The 13,139-nt window shown below is 46.3% G+C and overlaps 1 protein-coding gene across 2 annotated transcripts in view; it reads left to right on the top strand.

Moving 5' to 3' along the window:
- The window catches only part of SPAG17 (sperm associated antigen 17), a 285,936-nt gene that overhangs the window by 232,121 nt on the left and 40,676 nt on the right, over positions 1–13,139 (top strand). For both annotated transcript variants that reach the window (XM_051857350.3, XM_051857351.3), the window contains 3 exons: positions 1,606–1,737; positions 11,100–11,236; positions 12,830–13,014. In XM_051857350.3, coding sequence (XP_051713310.3) covers positions 1,606–1,737; positions 11,100–11,236; positions 12,830–13,014 — 454 coding nt within the window. The remainder of the gene's footprint in view (positions 1–1,605; positions 1,738–11,099; positions 11,237–12,829; positions 13,015–13,139) is intronic.

The following is a 13,139-nucleotide window of genomic DNA, read 5'->3' on the forward strand; positions in this document are numbered from 1 at the left end:
GTATTTGTTTGCCTCTACAATCCTATATGTATTTCTTTATAATTTGTTTCACACTACACCTATTTCTTAGACAAATTTCTTGGAAGATTTCAATAGAGATTAATTTTATAGTCATGATTGGATTTAAGATTAGAAATATTTTTCTAAATCACATCTCAGTTACCAGGTAAAATTAAAGACAAATAACTTGGCCTCACAACTTCAGCTGTTTATTTCTACAACTAAAATGCCTGAGAGAAGCTAACTTAGAAAAGGCTGCCGGCGCCGCGGCTCACTAGGCTAATCCTCCGCCTAGCGGCGCCGGCACACCGGGTTCTAGTCCCGGTCGGGGCTCCGGATTCTGTCCCGGTTGCCCCTCTTCCAGGCCAGCCCTCTGCTGTGGCCAGGGAGTGCAGTGGAGGATGGCCCAAGTGCTTGGGCCCTGCACCCCATGGGAGACCAGGAAAAGCACCTGGCTCCTGGCTCCTGCCATCGGATCAGCACGGTGCGCCGGCCGCAGCGCGCCGGCCGCGGCGGCCATTGGAGGGTGAACCAACGGCAAAAAGGAAGACCTTTCTCTCTGTCTCTCTCTCTCTCTCACTGTCCACTCTGCCTGTCAAAAAAAAAAAAAAAAAAGAAAAGGCTTATGTGTGTTTACATTTGGGGAGGTTCACAGTGCATTTGGGGAGAGCCACAGTGGGTGGCTCTATTGGTCCAGTGTCTATTGGGTGGAATATGTGTAGAGGATCATATGGCAAACAAGAAAACAGAGACAGAGCAGCCTTTATAACCAACTCTGCCATGAGAACCACCCTCTGAAGGCACATCCCCATTGACTAGAGACTTCCCACAGGGCCTACCTCCTAGATACCTTAACAGTCATCATCCATTACACTAATCCACTAACAGTTAGCATAAGACTTTGGGATTCAAATGTCTGCCTGAGTTGGGTAGCTAGATCATGTTCGACAGAGAAATTCATAAACAACAAGGTGGCTCCTCTACTGTATTGGTCATAATGGTAAAGAACCAGCTGTCTGGGGCTGGCACTGTGGCATAGCAGGTAAAGCCGCCTGTGCCATAGCAGGTAAATCATCCCATTTGGGCACTGGTTCAAGACCCAGCTGCTCCACTTTCTCTGCTATGGCCTGGGAAAACAGTAGAGGATGGCTCAAGTCCTTGGGCCCCTACACCCCTGTGGGAGACCTGGAAGAATCTCCTGGCTCCCGACTTCGGATCGGCGCAGCTCCAGCCATTGTGGCCAATTGGGGAGTGAACCAGCGGATGAAAGACCTCTCTCTCTCTGCCTCTCCTTCTCTTTCTGTGCATAACTCTTTCAAATAAAAAAATAAGTCTTTTTTTAAAAAAAAGAACCAGCTGTCTCCTCCAGCCTGTGAATTTTGCAGATACTCCTGTTTATGGCAAGCATTGGATCATATCATGAAGAATCTCCGCCTCCTCATAGCTTTTTTTTTTTAATTTATTCTTTCTAGTGATGACAGGGGAAAAGCACTTTGTTGTTTGTAAAACACTCTGTTGAATGCTTGTTCACACAAACATTGATGGTCACTGTATCATTGTCCAAATACTAGGACTGCTTGATAATGTTTGTTTTTGGTTCTCTAGATACCAGTCCACATCCGGCTTCAGAACAAGAATCCTCAAATACGCCTACTCTTCCAAAGCCAGAGATTTCTGTGGATATCCAGGAGGCCGCTAATGAGAACCAAACTGAAATTGTAACAAAATCTGCCGAAGGTATGGCGCTCATCGGCTTTATCTCATTGTTTCTCAAAACTAACTCTGTGTTTTGAGCCCTGGGGGCTGAGGGTATGGCTGAGGGTATGTGTTTAGAACACATTCTAAACAAGCAGGATCCTGATGGTGTGGAGCCTTGTAAGGCTTCCGGGCACACCAAAGGGTCTCAGAAAGTATTTTGAGAATTACCACAAGTCCAAGCTTGAAGGAAAGAAATTAGCAATGCTTTTTTTTTAGATTTTTCTTTTTCACTTTATCTCATTTTGTTTTTTAAAATTTTATCCCTCATGGTTCTGAGAGCTTCTGCAATTCATCAAATGTCAGACACCAGATAGCCTTTTTTGAGTAGTCAATAGTTGGGTAGTTAGATGTCTTTTTTCTTTATTTATTTTAGCACTTTCATGGTCCTGCAAGCACTAGAAGAGAAACACAAAATGTATTCTGTGTCCTACATAGCATATCCTCTTACTGGGCTAGCAAAAATTGAAATATAGAATAATACAGAATAATAGGTAATTACAGTGGAGTCACAGTACAGTGATTTTACTGAAGTTAACTCACCTGATCATGGTTGATCAAAAGAGTGGAGTGGGGAAAGAGAGAGGGAGGGTATGGAGCGGGGAGTGAGAGAGGGTGGCGGTGGGGGGAGAGAGAGAGGCTGAGTAGATAATTTTTCTACCACTTGATTCCTGTGGTGAATGTGAGATGAGATCTGCTGATGGGGATCGGTGGTCCTATGGAGCAAGTGTCTTGCCATATCCATGGGTGAATTTGACATTTACCCTATAAAAGGCTTTTGCCTTCCTGTTTTTAGACTTCTCTCCTATGAAGTGTATTCATTCCATGGATAATCATTCAATTCCTGGTGTAGGCATGGAAATATAGCACTCTTAAGAGGCCAGACCAAGTCTAATGGAGCTGTACAGACTATGGGCAGATACAGACAACAAGTAAACACATAGATAAGTCAGACAAATTTCAATTATAATGAATGTCATGACATAGCTAAACAGAATAATGTATGAAAAGTGACTTGGGGGAGGCCAACATTACACTCAGGGACTAGAAGGCTTCTCTGTATAGAGACATGCAAACTAAAAGAAGGATGAGAAAGAGTCAAGCGTGCAAAGATGGGGCAGTAGAATAACCCAGGTAATGAGAACAGCAAGTATGAAGTCCTTGAGGTGAAGAAACAAAGAAGTCCCATACCTAGAACAAAGTGAATAAAGGAAATGTCAAAGAAGGTGAGGTCAGAGGGCCTGAGATGAGACCATGGAATGCTACAAAGGGAGTCTTGAGTTTTAGTCTAAGTGCAGTTTTATTCAAACCCCACTGGGAGGTTTGAAGCAGGGTAGTCACACAGCTAGATCATATTTTAGAAAGATCACCTAGCAGCTGGCAGGATAAAATCTGTGGCAAGGAAAGGAAGGAGTGGGGAGAAATAGAAGCAGGGAAGAAGCAACTGAGGCAGTAGTGGTGAGAGTTGCTGAAGGCCCAGACCAAGGTGGTCAAGGTGGAGCTGGTGAGAAGCAAAGTCATTGGAAATTCATCATCAGGGTGGAGCCAACAGGATCTGCTGGTCAACTGGACATGTGTGTGAGAAAAAAGAGGAAGCAAGGATGATGTCCAGATTAATTTTGGTAACCAGATGTGAGGGCAAGAATTTGTAGTTCCGATGAGTTCTCAGGTGGTACTGATGTTGCTGCTGTAGGATCATGCTTTGAGAACCCCTGCCTTGAGGCTAGCTTTAGAATACAGACATCAGGCAGAAGAAGAGACTGTAAAGGCAACCAAGACAAGGGAGCTAGGGGCATGCATTTGGCCTAGCCATTAAGATGCTACTTGGGATGCCCACATCCTGTATCAGAGTGCCTGAGTTCGCACCCCAGCTCTACTCTTGATTCCAGCTTACTGCTAGTGTACACTCTTGGAGGCAGCAAGTAGTTGGGTCCCTGCTACCTATGTAGGAAACCAGATTGAGTTCCTGGGTACCTACCTAGTTTCAGCCTGGCCCTGCCCTCGAAACTGTGGATATTTGGGGAGCGAACCAGAGGATAGGAGATCTCCAGCTTTCAAGTGAGGTAGGTGAAAGACAGGAAGTGATTGAGTGCTTCAAGTGTACACAATGCCCCCAGAAGGTCAAGTAAGACCAAGAATAACCATGGAGTTGGGCAAGATGAAGATCATTATGAATTAGACAAGAGCAGTTTCAGGTCATGAAGGGGACAAACTGAAGTGGGTGATGGATAGAACAATTAGAGGGGCTGGCGCCGTGGCTCACTAGGCTAATCCTCCGCCTGTGGCACCAGCACACCGGGTTCTAGTCCCGGTCGGGGCACCAGATTCTTTCCCGGTTGCCCCTCTTCCAGGCCAGCTCTCTGCTGTGGACCGGGAGTGCAGTGGAGGATGGCCCAAGTGCTTGGGACCTGCACTCCATGGGAGACCAGGATAAGTACCTGGCTCCTGGCTTCGGATCAGTGCGGTGCGCCGGCCGCGGCGGCCATTGGAGGGTGAACCAACGGCAAAGGAAGACCTTTCTCTCTGTCTCTCTCTCTCACTGTCCACTCTGCCTGTCAAAAAAAAAAAAAAAAAAAAACGACTAGAGGAATGGCAGCAGCAAGAATACATAGTTTTACCCAGGAATTTTTTGCTGAAAAGACTAGAGAAATGGCTGGCAAAGGAAGGATGTGTGATGAAAGTAGGAATTTTCTTTCTTTTTTTTTTTTAAGGAATACTAGAGCATTCAGATAATAATTCCATAGCAAGAGAGAACTTGATGATGCTGAAAGGGAGGGGAGACACCTAATTACAAGGCAGCAAAGTCCTGAAGATGAAAAAACTTTGCATCTGGGAAAACCCTCGTGGCAGAGTTGACTTTGGATATGAACCAAGGTCACCTCACCCATAGTGACAGGAGAGAAAAGAGAGAATATGTAAACATGTGCAGGTGGGTTGATATGTTTGGTATTGGGAAGATGAGGGAGTTCCTGTCTGATTACAAAGGAGTAGGTATAATGATAGAATATCAAACCTATTCTAGATAAACTGGAAAGGAAAATGAGAAGAGAGTGACTGTGTAAGGCGATAGTGTCTGCTGATGAGGATTCTCAGTGAGGTCATGTATATGACTGAGTAACAAGCTGAAGGGTTAGAAGGCACTAAACTAGGAAGGGATACTTGAAATGGAGATTTTGAAAATAGTAAAAGCATTGCTATTGGCAAGGTCAAAATTGTGATCCTGGGGATTTCTGAGGTGAAAGGATGAAGAAACAGCGTAAGAATCAGAGAGGACAGGATGCTGGATGGGTCATCCAGGTGAGGTCACCAGGGGAGCCCATGCTAGGTCTTAAAACCTGCAGTGTATGAAGGGAAAGATTAAATGGTGAGTGACAACCACTTGGAGAAGTAGCTGGTACAGGATAGGGGTACAAGTTTTCAAAGGAATAAGGACTTTTGAAGGAGAAAAATAGTTTGAAACAAAGAGGGATGAGCATTTGGCATAGCTTTGTTAAGATGACCTGGAACACCCACATCCCACGTTGGAGTGCCTGGGTTCAAGTCTTGGCTCTGCTGCCAATTACAGCTTCCAGCTAATGTGCACCCTGGGAGGCAGTGGTAATGGGATCAAGTAGTTCAGGCCTTGGATTGGGTTCCCGGCTGACAGATTCTGGGTGGTCCAGCCTCAGACATTGTTGACATTTGAGAAGTGAGACAATGAACGGAGCTCATGCTCTCTTTCTGCCTCTCGAGAAAAAAAAAAAAAAATCAGGAAGGACACGGACTACAACAGAGGTGCTTGCAATAAGGGAGAATGGAATAGATTAGGACAAGCAGTAGAGAAAGCTTTCTGGGAGAAGCGGTCTCTACAAACAAACAGAATGTCCTACATTTGAAGACTTAAGAGGTTGAATCCCTTACAACAACCTTCATTTTCCTTTAGAAAACTGAAACCTAGAGTATCTGGGTGGCCCCTAAAAGCACACAGCAGTTTTGTAACTGAACCTGGGCTAGAAAATGAGTTTCATTACTCCTAATTCTCCATTTTGTATGACACTACACTCCAGAGGAGGGAAGAGCACAGTAGAGAGAATCTTATCAGAGTACTCAGAAATGTTCAGATTTAGGAGCATTTTTTCTTTTTTTTTGAAGATTTATTTTATTTATTAGATAAGCAGAGTAAGAGATGGAGAGAAAAAGATATTCTTTCTGCTGGTTCACTCCCCAAATGGCCGCAGATATCAAGGCTGGGCCAGGCTAAAGCCAGGATCCTGGAACTCTATCCAGGTGTCCCATGCGGGTGACAGGGACCCAAATATTTGGGCCATCTTCCTCTGCTTTCACAGGCGCATTAGCAAGGTGGTGGGTTGGAAGCAGAATAGCCAGGACTTCAACCAGCACTCCAATGTGGCTGCTGCATGGCAAATGCCAACCCCACATTTTTTTTTAATTAAAAAAAAATTTAATTTTGACAGGCAGAGTGGACAGTGAGAGAGAGAGACAGAGAGAAAGGTCTTCCTTTGCCGTTGGTTCACCCTCCAATGGCTGCCACGGCCGGCGCACCACGCTGATCCGATGGCAGGAGCCAGGTGCTTTTCCTGGTCTCCCATGGGGTGCAGGGCCCAAGCACTTGGGCCATCCTCCACTGCCTTCCCTGGCCACAGCAGAGAGCTGGCCTGGAAGAGGGGCAACCGGGAAAGAATCCGGTGCCCCGACCGGGACTAGAACCTGGTGTGCCGGTGCCGCAAGGCGGAGGATTAGCCTAGTGAGCCGCAGCGCCAGCCTAATTTTTTAAATTTTTATTAACATGTAATACTTACAAGATTTTGTGTGGCACAGTACAATATTGCAACAAATATACTGAGCATCAGCCAACCACACTAGGTGTGGGGAGCAATCCGGACTAGACTAAGTTACTCGAATTAGGACTTATTCTATGCATCTGCTCTCCCACAATATGGCGCTGGGAGAGAAGTAAACAGCTTCCGCACAGCTGCCTCCAGTTCAACCAATTAACTGTAGGACTTGCTCCTGATTGGAGAGCAGCGTACTCGGCGTGTGGGCAGCCGAGTTGGGATTGGCGGAGGAGGACTATAAAGGAGGAGAGAGACGGCATGCACCGGGAACATCTATGGGGAACATCTAGGGGAACCCGTGCAGCCCCCGAGAAAGCCGGCCGGCGGTGTGCCGCTCCCCTGCGGAAGTGGGGAATGTGGCCAGGGGGAACTGCCCTTCCACGGAGGTGGAAGGGATAGTAGCCAACCCGGGAAGAACCAGCAGCAAACCCGGGGAGGGCCGAGCAGACGAAAGAACAGCGCAGGGTCCTGTGTCGTTCCTCCACGAAGAGGGGGAGCGACATAATGGTGCCGTGACTCGGATATGAAGCCTAGGCAGGGCTTAGTGTCGTTCCTCCACGAAGAGGGGGAGCGACACTAGGCAACTAGCCTTTTAGATTTTGGACATTGTGATTAGGAATGCTAAATTTGTATTTTAATAAAAGAAAAATGAGTATATTGAAAAGCTTTAAGGTAGAAATGAGTAAGAAATCAGCCTAAGATGGCCAGAGAGTTTTTACTTGGTACTGGGAAAAGACAATGCTTGGAAAAGACAATCAAGTCTGCTGGAGCAGGTTTGGATTTGCAAAATAAAACACGGGTTTGCCAGTGTTTGCTGTGATAACAGTGCTTGAAAAACCTCCTGTGCTATTTTTTTTTAAACAATTGAAATCATATTGTGTTTCCTTTCTTTCTAAGATTTACTCATTTTATTTGAAAGGCACAGTTATAGAGAGAGAAGGGGAGAGACAGAGAAAGAGAGAGAGAGAGAGATCTCCCATCTGCTCGTTCACTCCCTAAATGGCCTCAACAGCCAGGGCTGGGCCAGGCTGAAGCCAGGAGCCAGGGCTTCACCTGGGTCTCCCATGTGGGTATCAGGGGCCCAAGCACTTGGACCATCTTCTGCCACTTTCCCAGGCGCGTTAGCAGGGAGTTGAATCTGAAATGGAGCAGCCAGGGACTCAAGCTGGTGCCCATTTGGGATGTGGGTGTGCAAGGTGGTGGCTTTACCCGCTATGCCATAGCTCCAGCCCCCTGTGTGGCTTTAAGAGCCTGGCGGAGAGCCTAAGGCATCTGTGACAGCTCTGCTCCAACTGCCCGCAAGCTGTGCTGCAGTCAGCACTGTGGCTCCCAGGAGCTGATTGTGCCAGCTCTTCCCAGCTCCACGTTCCATTACATCATGTTAATTATTGAACTAGCTACAGCAAAAAATTAGCAAATGCTACAAGTGAGCAAGTTGTACCGACCCAGGCAGTTTCTCCCCAGAGAAGCTGCTGTGCGACATTTATCAGTAGCATGCCACCGACCGCCAGTAAAGGATGCCATCCTCAAGAAGCCACCACTGTGCGGGGCAAGCTGTTCCTGTGACAGAGGGCCAAAGCTCTGGAAAGCTGAGAGGGAGCACCTGCTGCCCCTCAGAGCCGTCTCAGAGAGCTGGCAAGCTACCGCCTACACACACAGTTGTTGGTCTAAGCAAGTCCTATGACCAAGCTCTGTCAATGGGTAGAGAAATATATCCCACCCACAGGGAAGCCACACTAAGAGGGGAAGTAAACAACTATGAATAAATAATGCAAGGGATCTTCAAAATGTTTGTGCAAATGCAGATTATAAAAATATGCATAGATTTCCAAAAAATTGCATCAAAAATAAATTTGCCTTTTAATTCTGTTTTTCCATGAATAGACTAGTTCTTCCGATGTTAAAGCATCCCTCTGCCAACTGGTGACCAGACACTGCTCCAAGCCCCTCAATTATTCTCTCCCCCATTGTCCTAATCCCTGGGTGGTAACTTTGTACTGTAGGAAGCAGTGTAGTACACAGCTAAGTTAAGATTATAGACTCTACCTGGGTTCAGACCCTGGCTCCTTTACTAATTGCTATGTTGCTACATAGTACTGGGTATGTCATTTAACTGCTCTATCTTCCTGAGTCCTGTTCTGTAAAGGGGAAATACATATATATATATATATATATATATATATGTATATATATGTATATGTATGTATATATGTATCTATGTGTGTGTATATATATATATATATAAGAGTCCTATAAGGATTAAATTAGCTAATATATGCAAAATGCTCAGAGCAGTACCTAGTATATGATAAGCTTCATATCAGTATTTACTATTATTAATAATAGTACGGCTAACTAATTAGTACCCATGAAACTGATAATGCGTTCATCCAAAACAGATTTTAATGCAAACAAGGTAAGAGCATGAACAGAAAACTACACTGTTCAGAATGGTTACCAAAACCCTGAGCACCAAGGTCCAGCCCAGAGATTCGGATTCTGCTCTGGTTGGGAAAAGGGCTGTCTGGCATGTGACCGGGGTGTCTGTTTCTCCAGAAGCAGTCCAGGGGATTGAGATTCACAGATGGACTCAGGACACACTGGGTGGTAAAAGGGGCCTGTTCCTTGTGGAATCCTTCACACTTAGGTTCACATTTCAACCCTGCCACTTAGTCCTCTGAACTTCAGTTTTCCTATTATGTAAAGAAGAAGCACCATAACTCTATTAATGATGACTTCTCAGTTTGTAACTGAGAAAACCAAAATTCACACCCACTTGAACAAAAAAAAAAAAAAAAAAAAAAGTGGTGGTGGGCATGTTGGCTCTCAAAAGCAAGCCACAGTGAGAATGGCTTAGGTGCTGTTCTCAGGGATGTTTGGATTCAGGCACTCTGGCTCTCAGGAGTTGTTTGCATATGACTGCCCATTCTTTTCCACATCCTCTCTTCCTCCATCCATCTGGGCCAACCCTCTTGTCCCTATTTGGTTTTATCCTCTCCTACAAAACACAGGCTACTTCCACCTAGCAGGGATCACAACCACAAAGTCCAGAGATCTTGATTCTTCCAGACCCACAACCTCGCAAGTGAGATGCAGTTATCCCTGTGAGCTTCTGCAGAGCGGAGGGAGGGCCTTCACTGGCTGTGCATGAGCCACAGACTATCCTGACTGCTGGAACCAGGGATGTTGTGGCAGCAGCAGTGTGCGCAGGAAGAGTGTGTGCGGAAGCGGGGATGTGAGAGTGCTGAGCACGCCAAGATGATGGTCACCCCATTCCCTCACCCAGCACATTATGAAAGTTAAGTGAGGGGCCGGCGCCGTGGCTCACTTGGTTGGTCCTCTGCCTGTGGTGCTGGCATCCAATATGGGCACTGGGTTCTGGTCCCGGTTGTTCCACTTCCAGCCCTGCACCCACATGGGAGACTGGAGTGGGGGGGCGGAGATGGGGACTCCTGGCTCCTGGCTTCGGGTCTGTGTAACTCTAGCCATTTAGGGGGTGAGCCAATGGAGGGAGGACTTCTCTCTCTCTCTCTCTCTCTCTCTCTCATTGTCTATCTGTCAAAAAAAAAAAAAAAAAGTGAGACACCTAGTGGTACTTACCTGCAGATGGTGGACACTCAAATATTGGTTCCTTTCCCTTTCTTCTCTTTATGCTTGGAATACAGGACTTCTAAGTTACCAAATTTAGTATCAAGGGATTTAATTCCCTAGCTTAATTTATTTGTAATCACTGCACCACTTTTTAGAACTATAAATATGGTAGATGTTAGTAGCATCAAAGAAATTCTTAAGATCTTGTACCCACTGGTTTTAAGAAATCGTTCAGTGTTTTATTGTACCGCACCTTATTGGCCTAAGGCAGAGCCAGGTATCTGTTCATCACAGGTAAGACACCTGGGCTCGTTAGACACTTTACACTACCAGCATCTGCCCTGCCCGTCTCACAGGGTGTGGTGAAGACCAGAATTAAGTAATTAATATAAGATCACTTTGTGAAATATGCAAATATAAAGAGACACATTGCTTTTTTAAATAAGCTCTTTAGGCCGGCACTGCAGCTCACTAGGCTAATCCTCCGCCTTGTGGCACCAGCACACCGGGTTCTAGTCCCGGTCGGGGTGCCAGATTCTGTCCCGGTTGCCCCTCTTCCAGGCCAGCTCTCTGCTGTGGCCAGGGAGTGCAGTGGAGGATGGCCCAAGTGCTTGGGCCCTGCACCCCATGGGAGACCAGGATAAGTACCTGGCTCCTGCCATCGGATCAGCACAGTGCGCCAGTCGCAGCGTGCCGGCCGCGGCGGCCATTGGAGGGTGAACCAACGGCAAAGGAAGACCTTTCTCTCTGTCTCTGTCTCTCTCTCACTGTCCACTCTGCCTGTCAAAAAAAAAAAAAAAATCTTTAAACACAGAAGAAGACAAGTTCCAGGTTGACTTCTGTTCTTAGATACTTTGGCAGTACCACGAGTATTTTTTAATAAAATGTTCATGTGGCATAATTTACACTTTTTGCCAGAACAAGAATCTTATGCACCTGTGAAAATCCCAACCCAGTCACTGCTACAGGACGTCACGGGACAAGCCAGGAAAGAACAAGTGAGGCTACCTCATTATTTGCAGAGTTCCAAGCCCAGGTCTCAACCCCTGGAAAAGGTAAGACAGATGTGGGGACAGATTTCCCAGAACGAATCAACATTCTATGAAATTCTGACTCATGAAAGTTACCTATGTCCAGCCATTGTGTCCTGCCACCCATTGTATCTGCCACCTCACCACAAAGACCTTTAAGCCACACACAAATGCTAAGGCAGTGCTTTGCTGGAGTGGCTCACTTGGAGATAAATTTTATTGAACCAATTGTTAAATTATTGGTAACTTGGAGTCAGCCATGCAGGAAGTATTACCAACTTGGTAAACACTATTAATACTTTGTGGTGAGCCAGTTCACCAGCTTCCTCACTTGCTAAAGGGATCACTGGTCATCCATCTGGTGACTTGGTAACAATACAAACAACTTAGCAGGAGCACAAGGCATGGTCCTACTTGTTTCTTCACCCTCACTGCCTCAGACTCTCTATACTTCAGCCACTGCAGGTATCTTTTAGTCCTTTAAAAGCACTAAGAAAAAAAATGCAAAGTAAAAGCACTAAGGTCCTCCCTTTCCTCGGAGCCTGTAAGAGTAAGAGTCCCCTGAGCTCCGATAGGAAGACTTCCTTAAGCCCTCTAGGCAAGTTGGCAATTATTTTTTTAACTTCCATGGCATCCTGTGTTCATCATTACAGAATTTACTACAACACACACAACTAACATGTGAGAGATGTGTTTCTCAAATTTTAATGTGCATACAAACTACCCAGGGCTCTTGTTCAAACACGGATTCCAGCTCACTAGGTCTTCTGTGGGGCTCAGGATTCTCCAGTTCTAACAAATTCCCAGGTGGGTCAGAGCTAAGTCAGTGTCAGTGCTGCTGATGTGGGAAAAAGTAAGGGGCAGAGCCGAGGGTCCTAGTGTCATGCCCTTACCTAACCAGCAGCATAAGCAACACTTGAGAGCATGTAACAGGTGGGAATTCCTGGGCTCCACCCAGACTTAAGGAGTCTTCCAGGACCTTCTGATGGGAGTTCACAGTTGATAATGACAGGCACAAGGCAAAATGCACAGACTTTACAATTAGGCAAACCTTACCACTCGAGCAAATTTTCTTTCAATCCTCTGAACTTGAGTTTCCTTATCCTTAAAACAATCCCGGGCCGGTGCCGCAGCTCACTAGGCTAATCCTCTGCCTTGCGGCACTGGCACACTGGGTTCTAGTCCCAGTCAGGGCGCCGGATTCTGTCCCGGTTGCCCCTCTTCCAGGCCAGCTCTCTGCTGTGGCCCGGGAGTGCAGTGGAGGATGGCCCAAGTGCTTGGGCCTTGCACCCCATGGGAGACCAGGAGAAGCACCTGGCTCCTGGCTTCGGATCAACGTGGTACGATGGCTGCAGCGGCTATTGGAGGGTGAACCAATGGAAAAGGAAGACCTTTCTCTCTGTCTCTCTCACTGTCCACTCTGCCTGTCAAAAAAAAAAAAAAAAAAAAAAAAAAAAACCTAAATTTTTTCCTTATACTTATTGTAAGGATCCCATAAGACTGCAAATCTTTAGTTTCTCCCTCAGCTGATCAGCAGTTTTCCTCCAGTGACAGAGTTCCTCTTGGGAACCCCTACAGAGAACCATTTTAGTTTATCAATTTTTCCTTACTGCAAAGGTACAAGATTCTGTTGGAGGAAAAGTGAACACGTCTTCTGTTGCGGCGGCTGCCATCAATAATGCAAAGTCATCCCCCTTTGGGTTCCATCTTCTCCCATCATCAGTGAAGTTCGGGGTGCTTAAAGAAGGAAACACCTATGCCACCACCGTAAAGCTCAAGAACGTGGGCGTGGACTTCTGCAGGTGAGGCGAAGGCCCCGGATTTCCGCACAGGTTCCCTTGCCCTTCTCCCTGACTCCCTGTCTGTGTCTGCCTACATCAGTGAGTGTTTACTGAATCTTGAGTGCTCACATCCCTCCATCATTTAC

This window comes from Oryctolagus cuniculus, chromosome 7 (assembly GCF_051225735.1).
Source record: "Oryctolagus cuniculus isolate XC-2025 breed Fujian yellow rabbit chromosome 7, ASM5122573v1, whole genome shotgun sequence".
Taxonomy (NCBI): Eukaryota; Metazoa; Chordata; class Mammalia; order Lagomorpha; family Leporidae; genus Oryctolagus; species Oryctolagus cuniculus.